At 38.1% G+C, this 20397-nt stretch overlaps 1 protein-coding gene across 1 annotated transcript in view; it reads left to right on the top strand.

Annotated features, from left to right (window-relative positions):
- Positions 1-20397, top strand: part of cacna1g (calcium channel, voltage-dependent, T type, alpha 1G subunit) — a 634394-nt gene that overhangs the window by 486967 nt on the left and 127030 nt on the right. The window contains 2 exon segments of the mRNA XM_055150510.1: positions 10761-10829; positions 14397-14581. Of these exon segments, the coding sequence (XP_055006485.1) occupies positions 10761-10829; positions 14397-14581 (254 nt within the window).

Here is a 20397-nt window from a genome sequence, read left to right as displayed (position 1 = left end):
CAAATATGGACGGGGCAATGTCTTAGGAAGAAAAGGATTCCACCTCTTTTAATGAAAATAACATTTTCAGCCTACAAAGGGCTTCATTTTATAGACACCCTGACATTCAAAAAGGGAAATAATGACAGGCATGTCATTGCAGACCATTTTGCCAAAATATAATTTCTGCAACTCAATATGCCTCTCAGTATCTTGTGTGGTCCCCATGTGCTTTTGTGCATGTTTGACATTGTCGTGGCATGCTCCTAATGAAATGACGGTTGGTGTCTTGAGGGGTGTTCACCCAGATCTGTGTAAGGGCATCACTGAGCTCCTGTAGAGTCTGAGGAGCAACCAGGCGGCGTCTGATGGACTCACACATCATGTCCCAGAGGTGTTCTATCGGGTTTATGTCAGGTGATTGTGAGGGCCAATTCTATCAATCCCATTATCCTCCAGATACTGCCTGCAGACTCTGGCCACATGAGGCTGAGCATTGTTGTGCATCAGGTGGAACCCAGGTCCTAAGGCACCAGTGTATTGTCTGAGAGTGGGTTCATGGTTTTCATTCCAATCACTGACCCACCTCCAAACTGCTTATGCTGAACCATGTTACAGGCAGCATAGTGTTCTCCTCGTCTTCTCCAGTCTCTTTCACTTCTACTAATTCTGGTGTCGTCTAGCAAATGCCAATTTTTAAACTCCATACAATTTCACTATAATCATTTGGAGGATTTCAGCCTTGGAATTGCCAATCTCTACTGAACAAAATGTAAAAGGAGCTGTTATCTTGAAAACTACCACTACATGACATCACAGGGTGGAACACTTTTTAGCTTTAGAGATGTAGACAGACAAAGGCTTACTCACTCATGTGTGAATGAAACAAAACACACCTCCAGGTCTGTTTATGAGGAGGTAACAACATTATAACATGACTTAAAGCTCACAAGAGTCCATTGTCTGTAATATAGGACTTTTAAATGTATTTTAAAGCTGCCATATAGGTAGTAAACCCCTTTCAGTGTGATGAGAATAAAGCAGGAGCAGATTGAGTGAGAAGCAGTGATTGCATATTTGCTCGTAGCTTTATGTGCCATAGCCCCAAATCTGCTGCATTGCATCAACATTATTCCTCCAATGCAGCATCCAATCAGGAGGAGGGGGCTGGAGTCACGGGCTGTTCAATTTCCACTATTTCCAATGGCAGTAATTGCAAGGACAGTTGTTGTTTTTGTGTTTTTTCCTACATGTGGGTACATGGTGTTCCGTTGAAGTGCAAAATTGGTTAGTGGAACGCAGAGGAGATGTGTAGTAATAGTAAAAGTGATTTGATTAGAAGAGGGCTGCTGGCAAATGCCTATTCACAGATTTGTTGATCCATGTATTCAGCATCTGGTATTTTCAGGGATGCACAAAATATGGGTGTGAATATAGATTTAAGATGAGTTTTTTTTTTTTTTTTTAAAGGCCCATATTATGCAATTTTTCTGTCTCTGTTACAATGTTGTTTCCTCATCACAGACAGATCTGGAGTTGCGTTTTGTTTCGTTCACACATTTTTAACACACAAACGCTGCGAATTTAGGCTGAGTTCTTCTCTCAAACAGAAAGCACTCCACCTTGTGATGTCATGTGGTAATACAGGAACTTAACTTCACTGTTTTTAATCTTCCAACACTTTCACTAGAATCATGAGGATGATTTCAGCCCTGGAATTGTCAATGTTTACTGAAGTAAAGGTAAAAGGAGCTGTTAACTTGAAAACTACCGCTTCATGACATCACAAGGTGGATGTAGACAAAGTAATAATAAAGAGTTACTCAAACATGTGTAAGTAAGTAATTAAGTAAGTAATAAGTCTTTATTTATATAGCGCTTTTCACAGACATATGTCACACTTTACAGAGCATTATTCAGTCTTTTCTTTTTTTTTTTCATTCACTCCACACCCACTGGTGGTAAGCTACTATTATAGCCACATCTGACCTGGGGCAGAGTGACTGAAGCGAGGCTGCCATGCCAATCGGCGCCATCGGTCCCTCCGACCACCTCCATCACTCACGCACACATCACTTTCATACTAGGCAATGTGGGTGAAGTGTCTTGCCTAAGGACACAATGACTGGCGCCCCCCTGTGGCACCTGATTTTCCCAGCGGTCTCTCATTCACGTACTAACCAGGCCCGGCCTTGCTTAGCTTCTGAGATCTGACGGGATCAGTTTTTGACAAGCTGATATGGAATGAAACAAAACACAACTCTAGGTCTGTGTTTGAGGAGGCTTTAAAGCTCTCAACTCACTCATTTGTGCGTAATAGGCTCTGTTCACGCTTATTAGAAGACATTTGGGAACATGCGGATGACGGCTTCCTGTGTAGTTATCGACACTGAGCATGTATGAAAAAAAACAAAACCATGGATTTAGCAGCTGTGGTCTTCACAATCTGACAAAGTTTCCAAGGGAGTCATCATTCTAATCGCATCTTCAATGTCACTTACAGACAGCTGGTTGTAACTATTGTTCTGCTGAACATAACGGAACGCTACAATGACATCTTTTTTTATTTATTTATTTTTGACAAATTATAATGCATAATACAATAGCCAATTTATGAAAGGAAAAAAGAAAGAATACAATGACATCTAGATGAAGAAAAGTGGACCATTTTCACAGTTTTCCTAGATTTTGTCAGAGTTATTATTGCCAACAGAGCCCAAAGGAAGTCACCACATGATTCCAGATGTCTGCCAGTTTTCGGACGTAAGCGTAAATAGAACCTATATGCAGTGTTGGGAAGATTACTTTTAAAATGTATTCCCCTACAGATGACAGATTACATGCCCTAAAATGTAGTTTGTAACATAATCCATTAATTTACCTAAGGTGCGTAACGTAATCTGAATACTTTGGATTACTTGATTTGCTGTAGAGAAGCAAAGACTAGGAAATCTTCACATGAGATCTTTTGTCTGCTAAAAGAAAATAAAATGTCCAGACTTTACTGAACCGTATTAAAAAATATTATTGATAGAAGAAGAGGAGACACGTCCACACAGCATGGTTTAGTCCTGTTAAATCCTGTTAAATCCTGGTTTAGTCCTGGTTTAGACCTGGTTAAGATCTAGTTTAGACCTAGTTTAGTTTCCAGCAATGAGTGGAATTACCCAAAACTGGAAAATACCGCCATGTAATCCATTTATTTCAACAAAGTATCTGTAATCCAATTACCACTCACTGAAACTGTAACTGTAACCGAATAAAGTTAATCATAATTTGTACTCTGACTACGTAACTCCAGTACATGTAATCTGTTACTTCCCAACACTGCCTACATGGAATGCAAGATGTAAATTTTTTGTTCCACCCTGTATATCTTGTATTTATTCATTACCAAGTGTTTTTATTTCTCACAACTACCGCAAAGACATGCATTCTTACTGTGAGCAGGCCCACTTCTCCACAGATCTGAGCTGTAAGTTGGCCTGTTGATGCGCTACTGTGGAACATTCCAAGAAAAAAAACAATAACATCGATACAGGGCGGACCCTTTACCAGAAAAGTTACATCATGCACTTTTAATGAGCACAAAATATGACAAAACTGGGCTTCGAAAATATTGCGTTTTTATCGAAATCTTTATCAATCGTCAAGACTTTTCCTCTGTATTGAGTTTGATGTTTTGCAATCGCCCCAGGACTACTTATTGTTTTTACGAAGATCCACTTTGAGTCTTGCAGTTTTATTGTTTCAGCCTGATATAAACTTTGCACGAGGAGAGGGCAAGGGCCGTTTTCAGCTCCAAAATCTCAACTCAATTTATTACAAAACCCCAACATAACTTTACTGCCTCAGAAGTCGCATAGTTCACATTTGGCTGGCGGTTGCTTGCTGTTGACGTTGCCTGGATACGACTTTTCCGATACTTAGTGGAAGAAAAAAAAAAAAAACACGGAGAAAGATTACAGACCATAATAAGCAGCATTATTTCTAAATGAGCGGCGGGTACAAGGGATCGCTGTCTGATATTCAAGTCGAATTGCACGACCAGTCAAAAGTTTGGACTCGCCATCTCATTATTTTTCTCTCCGTTTACTGCTATTGACATTTTATATACAAACAGAAGACATTAAATATATGAAGTAAGATGTATGGAATTATTCAGTAAAGAAAAATGTTCAATAACTCTGCTAAATATATTTTGAGTCATTATTTAATGGTCTTATTGTGCAAAATTGACTCTTGTGAGTTTTAAGTCATGTTACCTCATCAAAAACAGACCTGGAATAGTGTTTTGTTTCATTCACACATGTTTGAGTAACCCTTTATTATGTTCCACCTTGTGATGTCATGAAGCAATAGCTTTCAAGATAACAGCCACTTTTTACCTTTAGTTCAGTAGAATTGGGCAATTTTAGGACTGAAATCACCCAGTTTTAAGGTGATTCTAATGAAGGTGTATGGAGTTTAAAAACACAGTGAGTCCTGTATGACCGCATGACATCACAAGGTGGAACAGGTTTCAGTTTACGAGAAGAACCCAGCCTCAGTATATGCAGGATTTGTGTGTTAAACATGTGTGAATGAAACAAAACACAACTCCAGGTCTGTTTGTGATGAGGAAACTGCATTGTAACATAGATCAGAAAATAGATTACCATAGTTTTAGGACTATAAGTTGCTTCAGAGTATAAGTCACACCAGCCAAAAAATGCAGAATGCAGACGAAAAAAACATATGTAAGTCATCCCGGACTATAAGACGCACTTTTCGGGGGGAAATTTATTTTATAAAATCAGAGACCAAGAACTGACAGTTCATCTTGAAAGTCAAGTTCTAGTAAAAACAATAGAAGAGAGAACAACAGACTGTTAACGTCACATATGAACAGTTCTTCAGATAAACTATAACATAAATAACAGAACAGAACAAGTTTAACAAACTCTCCATCTCACTCCAAATCACTAAATCCATTCACTTCTTCATCCTCGGTGTCACTTCTGAGCAACTTCACGACCTCTGGAGGTAAACTCAGCATCAGTTCAGTTAGAATTATTCTGGTCTTTCTGAATCCTGACAGGATGGTTTCGGTGTCACTGAAGTCCAGGCTTTGTCCATCCATCCAGTGACTTCAGGAAAGTCTCATGGTGCATCCTCCCAGTGTCACAAGTTTCTCGCTCACTCCAAACTTTCTTTCTGCTGCTCGATTACTGTTTTCGGCTGCTGATTTCATGACTTGCCGCTTGTAATCTGCAAAATAAGATTTTCTTTTTGTGGGCATTTGTGTTCAGTCTTCTCAGTCGTCATTATAAGTTTGTTTAAATGTTATATTTTCACTGGTACAGAAGTAATGGTGCGATCGACTGACATGATACAGACAGGACAGAGGCTCTTTCTGCAGAAGACATGCGCAGTAGAACTAAGTGACAGTGGTGCAGGAGGAACAGGAGCAGCAGATACTGACACACAAGACTAGAACCTCTCACCCCTGTCAGTGTGAACATTTTAATATATAAGTCACACTGGAGTATAAGTCGCAAGACCACCCAAAGCATGAAAACAGTGCAACGCATAGTCCGAAAAATACGTTAATATGGGCTCTTTAACTTTTTTTTGCTACATAATTCCATACATCTTACTTCATATGTCTGATCTCTTCTGTGTGTATATCCAATGCAGAAGTAAACGTATATGCACTGAATAAGAAAGTGAGTCCAAACTTTTGACTGGTACTGTAGAACATCAAGCAAATGACATGGGCGAGGGGATGGGTGCGGTGGCAGAGTCGTCGGCACCCGGTCATGGCTACACAGCGTTACGAGGCTGCGCAGTGATGAAGGCCCTTCTGAACATTTGGCAGGCCTAAATAGGAAAAGTGCAGTTCAGAAGCGGAGCGGCGCGCTGTGTTGACGCTTTGTTTTTCGTAGATACCCCCGAGGACACTGGACGTCACACAGAAATGTAGCAGACACAGTTAAAAGGGCTTATGTAAGTTTTTTTTTTAAATATTACTGAATGGATAAACTGGCGCAAGTATAGAGAAGTTTTGTTTTTTTTTCCTAAGGGAGGGACTTAAAGGCTCTATATTACGCAAAATTGACTGTTGTGAGCTTGAAGTCATGTTGGAATGTTGTTAATTCATCAAAAACATACCCGGAGTTGTGTTTTGTTTTGTTTCATTCATGTAAGTCAGTGTAAGCCTTTATTATTAATCTGTCTACATCTCTAAAGCTCAGAATGTTCTGTTCCACCTCGTGAAGTCACGAAGCGGCGGTTTTCAAGTTAACAGCTACATTTTAACTTTAGTTCAGTAGAGATTGGTGATTCCAAGGGTGAAATTATCCAAATGATTCTACTCAGAGTGGATAGAGTAACTGAGTGTTTTCAGAGAACTCATCTTAAATATGCAGGATGAGTGTGTGAATGAAACAAAACACAACTCCAGGTCTGTTTGTGATGAGGAAACAACATTATCACATCAGAAAGTAATGTAATATGGGCCCTTTATCTATCTGTCCATCCATCCATCCATCCATCCATCCATCCATCCTATCTATCTATCTATCTATCTATCTATCTATCTATCTATCTATCTATCTATCTATCTATCTATCTATCTATCTATCTATCTATCTATCTATCTATCTATCTATCTATCTATCTATCTATCTATCTATCTATCTATCTATCTATCTATCTATCTATCTATCTATCTATCTATCTATCTATCTATCTATCTATCTATCTATCTATCTATCTATCTATCTATCTATCTATCTATCTATCTATCTATCTATCCATCCATCCATCTATCTATCTATCTATCTATCTATCTATCTATCTATCTATCTATCTATCTATCTATCTATCTATCTATCTATCTATCTATCTATCTATCTATCTATCTATCTATCTATCTATCTATCTATCTATCTATCTATCTATCTATCTATCTATCTAAACAGGTGCAGCTACTTCAGTGTACTTAATTTATTGACTTAAACAATACACCAACCCCCGAAGTGTTCTTACTGTGGGGCTCGCGTCTCCACAGATCATACCTGTGACTTGGCCTGGTGCCATTCTGTAGACCATTCCAGGCAAAACAGTAACATCACCACTAGGGGTGTGCAAAAATCTCAAAATTTGATGACCTGATGATACAGTATCGATATGTCACCAAGAGTATTTTTTGGTATATTTTACTAAATGACTTTGTTACAGTGCTACAGTTTTGTTGCTTGTTTGGAAGAAGGACACTTGTTTATGCAACACATTTGACAGATTCACTGTTTTGATGATTAAATTGTTTGTGTTTCATATGAACTTTGCACATAAAGTGGTTTAACAAAGACTTTTAGTATCGCAGCCATGATTTTGCCATGATTTTGTATTGAACCGTATCGAATCGAAAGCTCACTGTATCGAGACGTATCGCGGCCTAAGTATCGAGGTATATATCGTATCAGCAACTTCTTAATGATCCCCAGCTCTAATCACCACGGGGACAAGCAGATGGCAGACCCAACTCCAGAAAAGTTCCACGGAGCGCTCGAAGTTCCGTTGTGTCGCTACTGTTCTGAACGCTTCTTGGTTCACACTGGGGTTGCTTCTGTCAGCCTTGGAATGTACACAGCCCCCGGTGATGTCACATTCCCACAGTCCCCCTCCCCCCCTCTGCGATCGCAGTACTCCACGGGGCTGTATCACTGTATACTGCGTGCGCTTATGTAACACTAGCCCGGAGATGTCGAGGAGCGCACCGTGGGAAAGACAGTCCCTTATACTCAGAGGTGGGTAGAGCAGGAAGAATTATACTCCAAAAAGATCATTATGGAAGGAAATGTAGCTGACAAAAACCCACTTTGCTCCATAGAGATGTTATTGCTTTGTCTGGAATGTTTCACAGTATGATATTAAACTTTTCTATCTTCATGGAGACCAAACTAGATGAAGTTACAGGTCAGATCTGTGGAGCACGACCCCACTCATCATCAGAATGCCAGTTTTGATAGGTATTTCTGAGCTATAAAACCACCTGTAATTCAATAAATGTGCGGTATAGCTGTTTAATGACACACTGTGGAACATTCAAGACAGAGCAATGACACCTCAAGTTACACAGTGCACCTTTGAATTCAATATCTTAAAACATATGCCCACAAAATGAAGTCAAGTTGTACTAAAGTGTGCAATTTAAAAAAGGTCAAATGTCCCGCAAAATATATATATTGAGTCCTTGAAAGTGTCTTCACTTTTTGCTTTGCTTGATTATTCCATATTGAATGAACAGAGACAGAATAGAGCCATTTTTATCATCATCAGAGCAAAAAGAGCAGTTGGGTTTTTTGTAATGATACCTATTTAATACAAACGTTCACCCTGTTCATGACCATGCCACCATACATATATAGGTGTCCCATATTTTCTGCTTACACTGCCAGTTTGGACGTACTTTTTCATTTTTGTTACTATCACTCACAGACACCTTAGCCATGCTGGCACCACCTAGTGCCGCCGCTCAATTTCATTTCTCTCCAGTGACTAGGTCAGGAATCAGAATACAATAGACGGTTTGCAAGAACTCCAGAAGTTGTAGGCCGCACACTGGCCAGTTAGCAAAGAGCTGTGAAGCCATGATGTCAAACTTGTCGCACCTGTCTGGGTCCCTTTTGTGGAATAGCACAACAGTAAACAAAGCGGTCGAGATGGATGTAGACGAAGACAGACATTCTGTGCTTGCAACGATTCCCGAGATCGAGGATTTAAAACCGAACAGAGAATGTTTGGTGAATTTAATCAAGGGGAAAGGCATTATTGTCCTTCTTCCTACGGGATATTACACATTACATGGCACATTACGTATGTCACAACCAAATAGCTGCGATTGGATAAGTAAAAAAAGTACCCACCTACCGGCGAGCGAACAATTACTAACGTTGTGAGGTCAGATAGTTTCCATGAAGTGAAACCGGCTGATTAATCAGGCTATAGACAACTATCTGCTGCACTCAATATACACCCCCGCTACTGATAGGCTCTTTGATACTCATCAGCATTCCAAATATGGAACTCAGCTCCAAATTTGCTCCTGTAACTGCCGGCGTCTGTGACTTTCATTTGACTGAAGCCAAACAATATGGGTGATATTGCGCTCACTTCGTCCACTTCTTTATACAGTCTTCTGTTTAGACTAGTTACATACTGTATAAATTCCCATTGAAAGCATCAAAGCTACTTTGTTGAATTAGAATATAAAATATAAAACAAATTTAATTCTACACTACAGGTCAGAAGTTGTAGAACACCACACGTTTTCTTGTTTTTTACTGTTTACTGTTTCCTGTTGACCAAAATGTATCCTAAACTTTTGATTCATGACAGTGTCCACCTTTGGCAGCTGAACACACTCGTGGCTTGTTCTTTTTACAATAGAAATTAAATATTGTCCAGAAAGTTCTTCCCAAGTCTGTTGCAGAAGTTTCCATAAATGTGTGGCACTTGTCGGTTGCTTCACTCTTCAGTCCAGTTCATCCCAAACCAGCTCGATGGGGTTTAAGTCTGGACACTGTGCTCCTGGACACTCCATGTTTTCAAGTTTACCATCTTTACTTGTATTTTGTATGTTTTTATTTATTCAGTATTTACCTTTGTACCATTTCAAGCTCTTCACTGGACTTGCACAACTTGAACTGCAATAAATAACAGGAAAAGTTAGGATGTTCTAAAACTTTTGACCGGTAGTGTATGTTATACTATATTTTAATGTCTTCCTTATGTATCTAAAATGCAGAAAGTTGTAAATATAAAGAAAACACTAACTTTTGACTGGTAGTGTAATTTGAGTTCTATAGAATACAATTATACCACACTGCAAAAGTACGTGAGTTGTGTATTTGTTGGGGATAGGATGAGACACAGTTTTCACAAGTGGAGGTGTGATATGAGACCAAGAAAACGTGATGAGATTTTAATGGAATTTGCAATAAATAAATTGTGCAGGTTCAGTTCACAATTTTCTTTAGTTTATTTAAAGGGCCCATATTACGCTATTTTCTAATTTATGTTCTAATGTGGTTTTGTTGTGTTGTGATTTGTTTCATTCACACGTTTAACACACAAACCCTGCATATTTAAGTTCTTCTCTCAAACTGAAAACACTCTGGTCCACCTTGCGATGTCATGTGGTGATACAGAAAGTGCTCCACTGTGTTTTTAAACTCCATACACCTTCACTAGAATCATTTGGATCATTTCAGAGCCGGATTTGCCCATCTCTACTGAACTAAAGATAAAAGAAACTTGAAAACTACTGCTTCACGAGCATTTTGAGCTTTGGAGATGTAGCCAGACTAATAAAACCAAGATTACTCAAACGTGCATGAACAAAACAAAACTCAACTCGAGAAATATTTTTGATGATGCACCAACATTCTAAGATGGCTTAAAGCTCACAAGAGTCAAGTTCGTGTAATCTAGGGCGTTTAATATTTTCGCCATCATTACAGATTCATGTTGCATTGAGGGAAACAGGTGACCCACTTGTTTTGTTAACTTTTGATACTGAATAGTGTATTAGCTGGCCCTGGGACTTGTAAACAGTAAACTTCAGATGTGCTTCCAGTCATCATTAGCGAGAGCCACAGACGGTTTGCTAAATATTCATTGTCTAAGGGTGCACGTTCCATAATGCATTATTTAGCTGTAGCCTGGATGGAGCGAAAATAAACACAGCTTTTGTGCGTAAGCTTTTTCTCAACTTTATTTCTCTTCTTCTACAGGAGCGGATCTTCCTGACGTTGTCCAACTACATCTTCACGTCCATATTCGTAGCAGAGATGACAGTGAAGGTAAGACTTTTCTTTTCATATTATACAAAAAAAAAAAACAAAAAAAAACATTACTATTAATTATTATTTTGACATAATATAGAACCTAAGCCACTCACACACAAAGGAAAAATAAATAAATAAATAATAATAATAATAATGTAGCGAAAAAAAAAAAAAAAAACTGCATCAAAACCAAAAAATACAAGAATAAAAAGGCTCTATTCTTTTGTAGAAATGGAGAAACTTGAGATCAGAATGACCAAAAAAAAGGCACAAATTGTGAAAATAATTAACTTTTTTTTTTAACCTTTTAACAACATTATACTCAGTGTTGGAAAGTAAGAATGTATGTACTGAAAATACATCATACATATTCTGAATACATTTTGAGTAGCTGTTTCCCGGTACAGTTAATTTTTCTTTTAAGGTTATTCAGAATATAGTTACTTCCCTAAATTAAAAGGAATACGTCATGTAATTTTGGTATAATGTAATAAGAAAAATAAGTTGTTTGTATGTTTTCACACTATAGTATAATACAACTTGGACTAAAAGTACATCTCGAACTACAGAGTACTGTGATTCTACCATGTATCAGAATATGTTACAAAATACATTCTAACTGAGGTATTCTATTTAGTATTTTTGTAACTAAATACATTTTTAAAGCATTCACTGGTTATACTGTTGTCCCCTCATCAAAAACATACCTCAAGTTGTATTTTGCTTCATTCACACTTTCAAGAATCCGTTAATCCAAAGTCGACTTCTCTGAGCACTCAAAAACACATAGTTCAGTTTGTATTTTGCCCAAATTGTTGCGTCATGGTAAAAAATCTGAACATCTCCAGTGCATTTTTTAAACCCATAACCCATCACGGGACTTATACTTATATTCCTGTGGTCAATTGTGGGTGCTATTAGCATTCACGGGGTATCCACATTATTGCGGAAGTCACCGTGGGTGCTGCCAACATCATTTGAGTTGGATTATTTTGTATGGGGCCGCCGATCCCAACAGCAAATAAGTTCAATACGGACGATAAAGTTTTAAAGCCCCCCAGAGAATCGGTTCAGTTTACTGAACATTGAACATTTTACACAAATGAGCCGACTTTATGTCATGTTTAAGATGCTAAACTTTTCCCAAATTCTCTGGGATCATGAATGGGATTCCCATTTAACCGGAATTGCCACCACAGAAAAACGCAATTTAGGAGCGTTTAGAGACAAAAGTGGGCGGGGAGGAATAAAGTGGATAAGGACTTAATAAGGACATTTGTTTGTTTTCTCATTGTTCAGGTTCAGCTCCAACACCTAAATGCCTCATTGGAAACAGATGTGTAGTTTACAAAGTGTTCAGACATTATTTTATATTAGAAAATGTAAAATACTTATTCGAAGGTGACCAAAAGCATGTTTAAAAGAGAATTAAGCCACAAGAATTCATAATAAATGTGTTTTTAAAGGTCTTATATTACACTAAATTGATCCTTTAATCCATGATTATAATGTTTCCTACTCAAAAACAGACCTGGAGCAATCCTTTATTATTAGTCTGTCTACATCTCCAAAGCTCAAAATGCTCTGTTCCACCTTGTGATGTCATGAAGCTGTAGTTTTTTGTTTTTTATTTAACAGTTTTACCTTTAGTTCAGTATAGATCAGAAATTCCAGATCTGAAATTATCCACATGATTCTAGTGAAGTTGGATGGAGTTTAAAAACACTGTGGAGCACTTTCTGTATTGGCACATGACATCACAAGTTGGAACAGTGTTTTCTATTTGAGAGAGGAACCAAAATGTACACAAATATGCAGGGTTTGTGTGTTAAACATGCGTGAATGTATTTATATGTTTTTCCTGATCTATTATTAATCATACAAGTCCAGTGGTTGTGTATGTAAAAGCACTTCCTGGATGATTACCTCATGACATCACAAGGTTCAACCGGTTGTTTTGAACTGCGGGGAGTGAGACAAACAAAACACAACTCTAGGAATGTTTGTGATGAGGACAACGACATTATAACATAGATCAAAAATAGTGTAATATGGGCCCTTTAACAGTTTGGTGTCTTCGTTCGAAAACAGGTGCAGGGGGCAAAAAAAGTTGTCGATGTGCAGGATTTGGCCTCATTTATTAAGTAAAAGAAAAAGTCCACTACTGTCTAATATTTTATGCGATGCTCATTTTGCTTCACGTGCAGAATACGCAATGAACGGCGCCTATAGAATTGAAAATGGGCCGTGTTTTTATGGATCGTTCCGTGCTCATTTTAACAGCATATAAACTTGTGTGCATTGACTTTGCCTCATTAAAGAAGCTGCACTTTGCAAAATCAACTTTTTCATTTCAAACATGGTCAGACACACATATTTCAGTCAAATTTACATACATTAAAAGTGCTTTGCCTTTATTATTCCAGAACTTAAATAGGCTCTGTGTACAGGAGCACGCTAGCTAGCTCACTGTGTTTCTAATCTAGCAGTCACTTTTATTAAATGTGTAAACAATGTTGGGAAGGTTATTTTAAAAATGTATTCCGATACAGATTACAGATTACATACAACAAAATGTAATTTGTAACGTAATCCATTAAATTACTTAAGGTGAGTAACGTAATCTGTATACTTTGGATTACTTGATTTGCTGTAGAGAAGCAAAGACGAGGATACTTCACCGGATAAAAAATATTATTGATAGAAAAGGAGGAGACATGTCCAAGCAGCATGATTTATTCCTGTTAAATCCTGTTAAATCCTGTTTTAGTCCTGGTTTAGACCTGGTTTAGTTTCCAGCAATGAGTGGAATTACCAAAAAAATAAAATAAAAATAATGTGAAAACAGGAAAACAGGAAATTACCGCCATGTAATCCATTTATTTCAACAAAGTAACTGTAATCCAATTACCACTCACTGAAACAGTAACTGTAACTGAATACAGTTACTCATAATTTGTACTCTGATTACGTAACTCCAGTACATGTAATCTGTTACTCCCCAACACTGTGTGTAAAATATTGAATAAACAACAATTAAAATTCAAATAATGAAAGACTGCTCAATTCTTTATAAATGTAGATGACTTCACTTTGTGGTGCTGTTTTAATAATTTTTATGACTCAGAATTAGCGTTAGCATTGAGACACAAACCTCTACCTTTGTAAAAAGTAACTTTATTTATGTAGTTTTTAACATGTTGTCACAGACATCCACTCAGTGTTTACGGCCTTATTTTTAAAAGCTTATTCATTTTAGCAAAGCTTTAAAAAAAACTCATACATACACAATTGGACAGGAAGTAGCGATGCTAACAGTGAGGTTCTGACTCTGCTAACCGTAAGGATGGTTCAAACAGGGTCTGAGGGAGATCACAAGATTACTCAAACATTTATGGATGACATCTATAACCTCTTCAGGCATATTTTTGATGAGGAATCAATGTTATAACATGGTAGAAAGCTTCAAAAAGACCATTTTGTATAATACCTCCTCTTGAAACACCAAAAAAAGAAAAGGTAGACTGTTTCCACAAAACAAGAAGAAGTAAGAATGTACCTTTTGTCCCTTGTTGTTTGCAGATCGTGGCGTTGGGCTGGTGTTTCGGGGACAAGGCGTACCTGAGGAGCAGTTGGAATGTTCTGGATGGGATGCTGGTGATGATCTCCGTCATAGACATCCTGGTTTCTCTCATCTCCAACTCCGGCACCAAGATCCTGGGCATGCTGAGGGTGCTCCGACTACTACGAACGCTACGGCCACTACGGTAAGTACTACTACTATTACTACTTCTACTACTATACATGCACATCATATACTGTATTGTACCGGTGGAAAGTAACTCATTGCAAGTTCTCAGGTTACTGTAATTGAGAAGATTTTTGGGGCAATTGTATTTTATTTTATTTTTAGTAGATTTCTAAACTCGTACTTCTACTTGTAATTGAGTGCACTTTCTAAATCTACTGATATATTAGTATGGCACCTCACTTCCTGTTTTGATTGTCCAAGGCTCAGTGAATATGCAGACTGAGGTTTGACACAACAACATTCAGCTTTAAACTATTTTTAATCTAAAATACTGATGTAAAAGCTACCCTCCGTAAGTTTATTTATGTATTTATTTATAAAAAAAAATGTGTACCCGAAGATGGCAGATGTGAAACCCCTCCCATCTCCCCTCACCTGGCCTTTGTTCAGTCTCACCTGTCTTCTCTGCTTTGTTTTGTCAGGCCAAAGCTGGCACACTGTCAATCAAACAGCAGTAACCTAGACAGCCTCTAGTGGTGATATGTGAGAATACAACAGGTCCGGGTTGGCCAATCTAATTACGGATGGCAGCTTTAAATGCTTTTAAAACACAAAATGTTGTTTAGAACACAAAATGAACATAGATATGAGATTTTTGCCAAATTTGACCCAGATAACTCTGAAGAGAAGGCGCTTGAGGACATCCTGATGGAGTATATTTTTACAGAGACACGTTCAAAAACACCACATTTCCTGTGTTATTTTTGATGTAATTACTGACTTATAAAACCTCTTCCGTCGGCTCATGGCACGTTTTGGAGCCTTTGTATAGACCAATTAAACGCTCCATATTACGTGAAATTGTCTCTTTTGAGCTTTTAGCCATATTAACGCTGTCACCGCCTCAAAAACAGACCTGGAGTTGTGTTTTGTTTCGTTCAAGTGTTTGAGTAATCCTGGTTTTATTGGTCTGTGTACATCTCCAAAGCTCAAAACACTCCACCTTGTTCCACCTTGTGATGTCATGTAGTGGCAGTTTTCAAGTTTGCAGCTACATTTTCAAAAGAGATCGGAAATTCCAAGGGTAAAATGATCAAAATTTTTTCAGATTCTTGAATGTGATGATGTCGTACTCGCAGATGGGGCAAAGGCCAGTTTTCCCTATTAATTACATTGTACTTTACCACGAAATATCCAAAAGGTAAATGCACAAATGTTGAACTTGGTATTTCCTATTATTGACCAAACCCAAGAACTCACCTTATTAGAACATAATTTTGCATTTTTACCCATCTGAAACCCAGCAATGTATTTTAATAACACACTGGAGCACTTCCTGTTTTGCCAAATGACATCACAAGGTGGAACAGTGTTTTCTGTTTGAGAGATGAACGCAATGTAAATATGCAAAACGTGTGAATGAAACAAAACACAACTCCAGGTATGTTTGTGTTGAGGAAACAACATTAAAACATAGATCTGTAAAAAGTGTAATTTGGGCTTTTTGACGATTATTTTATTCCTAAATGATTTGATATCTTGTTGCAGCCCTACCTCGATTAGACCTGTTTTAATTAGCGATGTGTCCTCTGTGTCGAGGCTTCGAAGCGTGTGTCCGAGTAATCCAGAAAGGCTTTGGTGAAGTGCGTATCGAGGCTTTTATCAGTGACGTATGTGGTGACGTTCGAAGCCTCGCGAACCGCCCGTACCATTTGACTGGTTCAGGAAGGGGTTTGCGGATTTGGCGTGCGATTCGAAACATAAGGGCCAAAGAAACGCAACGGATTCCCCCTCACATTTTGTGTTGTTGGGTTATTGTGAGTTTGGTACATTCAATTTGAGATTATTTATTTATTTATTTATTTATTTTTTGCGATAGAGCCAGCAAGAAAAATAATATTTTCCCCTGTTTGGGAATATTTTGAGCTGATATCTCCTAATAAAGTATATAGTAATAATAACGTCATTAAATAAACAATGTTACTAAATACACAAATTTGAAAACACACTGTTTCCCCTGGTCTAATATATTTCTTGTAAAAAAAACAAAACAAAACAAAAAATCAGGTGAAGCGTGTACTTTTTCTTTTAACCCGACCATTATATCATGAACACAGACTCCATGTTAATAAATTCACAATTTATGTTGATAGCACAAACATTCAAATATTTAATCATCCATTTGGTCCAATATAAATCTTTCCATCAGAACCACAATGATCATGTTGATGGTTCTATTATCACTCTGCCTGTTATACATTTTTTGGCCACTTGATGGCGCAGTGGAGCCAATGAAGCACCTTGAAGCGTCGGCTCAAGAGTCGAGCAAATGGATGGAACGCCTCAGTGCTTCATGGGGCTTCATCTCACCATCACTAGTTTTAGTCCGGGGTTAGACCTTATTTAGTCCTAGTTTATTACAGCTATTGTGAAGTGTTCCTTGTACAAACTTGCACTTATTTTCTCACCAATTAAAGAAACTGAAGTGGCATTTAGTTAATTGAAGTAATATTGTGTTGTATTCTCATCTCATTCTAACACGAGGGGCTGCACATGTTCTGCTGTCTTCAGTACTTCCTGCATGCGTAAACAGGCAGTGACTTTCTCATCTGTGTACATCGGCACCCCCCCACTGACCTCCCTGTTTGCAGATAAACAAGGCACGATTCCGCATTAATTCCGGACACGTGATTGGCTGATTAGACTCTGACTTGAACAAGCGTTAAGCGTGAACAAGCGGCGCATGTAATGAGATGGTGAAGTTTATGGGGTATGGAATGTTTTTTTGAGTGATTTGTTGTACGTGGTGTGATCATTTAAAAGTGCATTGTGTAACTTTTCTGTTTAAGGGTCCGTCAAATGCTTTTTCCCATGGAGATATTCTTGCTTTGTCTGTCACAGTATGATATTAAATGGTAAATTCTTTTCTATCTTCAAAGCACTTTACAACAAAGAACCACTCACCCATTTCCACACACAGTCACACACCAGTGTACGCAGACACTGTGGGCAAGTGGGTTAAGTGTCTTGCCCAAGGACACAATGACTGTGGGAACTGGAATCACACCAATCTTTGGATCTGACCACTCAGCCCATGATGTTTATGTCGAGAGCAGAATTCGAACCTTGAACCTTCAGATCAGTGGATGAACACTCTACTAACTGAGCTATTGCGGCCCTTAAACCTCTCGATCTTCATGGAGACCAAATCAGACCAAATTACAGGTCAGATCTGTGGAAAGATGACCCCACTCACAGTCAGAATGTCAGTTTTTCTCGATATTTTTGAGCTATAAAACCACCTGTAATGGAATAAAAGTAAGGTAGAGCTGTAATGTCTGGGTCCGGTCAAGTGGTAACGGAGGGAAACAGGGGCAGATTTTTGACATTCAAATGTCTCTTATTCAGAAACTAGAGGAACTATTGAAATAAGTAAAGTATCAGAATGTAGGAAAGAGTTACACTCCAACAGGGTCAAGTTAAACCTGTGATATTCTTTCAAGTTGTTGACAAAAAATTTAAAAACTCATGTAATGGAGAGAATGAAATATGCAGCACTTTTTGGGCAATAAATCCAAACAGTGATAACTCTTGGTTCTCACTTCCATATCCTTAACAAACTGGTTTGAATATTTGCTTCATATAGTTTTCTACCATATGGTACAAGATTAGGTTGAAAAATCTCTTACTTTTTGAGTCATGAGATTTTTTATTAAGAAAGGTCATGGTAACGGAGGGAAAAGTAACGGAGGGAAAATTGTGCAAACAAGTAGAAGGTGCATGATTTTACATCATTTGTCGCTTTTTTCTTCTGAATACTTTAATATTACTTCAAAATGAAAGGAAACTATTTCTATAAAATATGTCAGTCCTTCCAAGCAAATTTTTATCATTTTAAATACTTTTTTTTTTTTTTAAAATCATGTACCTTCATCAACAGTTCAAAGATGGAATAACACAAGATATGATGAAATACATCCATTTATTGACATGATTTGCAGGTCTTTGAAATTTGGGAAATAATTTTTGTTCCATGTTGCATTCAAGTAATCCCAGCGCGTCGGCAAGTCAGTTACACTAGTTATCTTGTTATCTATTGGCTTATGTTTAGCTGGTCGCACAACGTCCGCAGGTGATGGATTTTTATTCTTTTTTTGGTCATGATAATTACAAGGCTGCTGCGTCTCTATAATGTTATTTTGAACTTTCATTGACAATTTGAAACAAAAAAAAATCCTCCATACAACCTTTAAGTTTTGGTAGTGTGTTGGGAAGTGTTGGGAAAATTGTTTGGGTTTGTTAAGGTGGCAGTGGCAGTAATAAGAGATAGAAAAGTTGCATACTGTGGAACATTCAAGAAATAAAACACTTATTATGAAGCCCAGCAGGTAGCAGATCCTCTACCAGAAAAGTTACACAATGCACCTTTTAATCAAATATCTGTACTTTCTCCTGAACTGATACTTTCATATTTCCACATTCTCTCTCTATATCAGTTGGCCTGTTTTGTTAATCAAATGACTTCATGACTTTTATTCAGCCGTGCCCATGAGCGTTTGAAGTACCTGCAGTAAAAGTACAATTGGCGTAACATTGACCAAGTGTAGCGTAAAACCAGGTCTAGTAAAAGGCAGCGCTCCTTTCCTTTTGGATCTGAGCGTAATAAGCAGGTTAAAATGATTGGCCTGGATCACGGTGGTGCTTGTGATATGCAGAGTCAGCTGAGGAGAGAGCCAAGCTTCCTCAAATCACCCCGCCTTGTTCCTGGATAACCTGCCTGGACATTTTACTCAAACTGGCGCTATTCTAAGAGCAGCCATCCAAAAGAGACTGTACCCATTTATGTATATAAAAGAGTCAAATTTGTCTAACCTTAGTGCAGATTACTGTGATGATCGTACATTTTTAACTTCACATTTTGGAATTTTGACCAACTAAAGCTACGTTTGTATGATGACGGTCTGAACAGAAGACGCAAAAGTGGCATTGCGTCTTCAGTTTTTATTATGCGTTCAGATAAGCGTTTTCAGGAGGAAATCTGCATGCATACAGTGACGCAAAAGTGTGTGGAATTCGACTGGTTATGCTTGTACTTAAAGCAACACGGGCATCTTTGGAAATACGGAAGTTTTCACTCCACACATTTTCATCAGATACTCCTTCCACAAAGTTGTCCCATCAACTGGTTCTCCCAGGTCTCTTCCATATCCGTCTGGCTTGTGTGCGACATCCAGAATTAACTGGTGCATCCAGAATTTGACAGAGGTAATTGCAGATCCTTCTCTGTTCACTAATAGTACCTCTGGAAATGAGCTGACATGTTTGTTTCTGTGTACTGTATGTAGGTGACGTAAACGCATATGCAAAGTGAGCAGATCTGACCAGACTTTTGTGTCTTAGGCAGTGGAAACGGAAATGCTGCGGCGGAGTGTATTCAACTTTTCCACTCTGGAGGGTGCTTTCAGATTTTTACGTTTCTAAGTCCCACTAACGCTGTCACTGTCTAAACCAGGCATGTCCAAAGGCCCGTGGGTCAAAGGCCCTCAGACAGACTTTTCTTGGCCCTCAGGCTTCCAGGTGAATTGGCCCAAATTACCTTGCGCCAATTAAAAATGAACTTTTTACTTAAGTTTTTTTTAAAAACCAACCTTGATAAAGCCAATATTTAATATTTAGTGTGTGGTTTTAAGGATCTCATGAATAAAGACTGATGGCTCATTCTAACATCTTAAACATGCACGTATTTCAATTATTCACTGTACTGAGCACCAGTCAGCCTCGATCAGCCCTCTGCTTTGTCTGTGTTTACATATGTGGCCCTTGATGAAAAAA

The sequence above is a fragment of the Boleophthalmus pectinirostris genome, unplaced genomic scaffold, assembly GCF_026225935.1.
Source record: "Boleophthalmus pectinirostris isolate CB_2022bp ecotype Guang Dong unplaced genomic scaffold, ASM2622593v1 HiC_scaffold_14, whole genome shotgun sequence".
Classification (NCBI taxonomy): Eukaryota; Metazoa; Chordata; class Actinopteri; order Gobiiformes; family Gobiidae; genus Boleophthalmus; species Boleophthalmus pectinirostris.
This window is presented reverse-complemented; position numbering and strand designations above follow the sequence as displayed.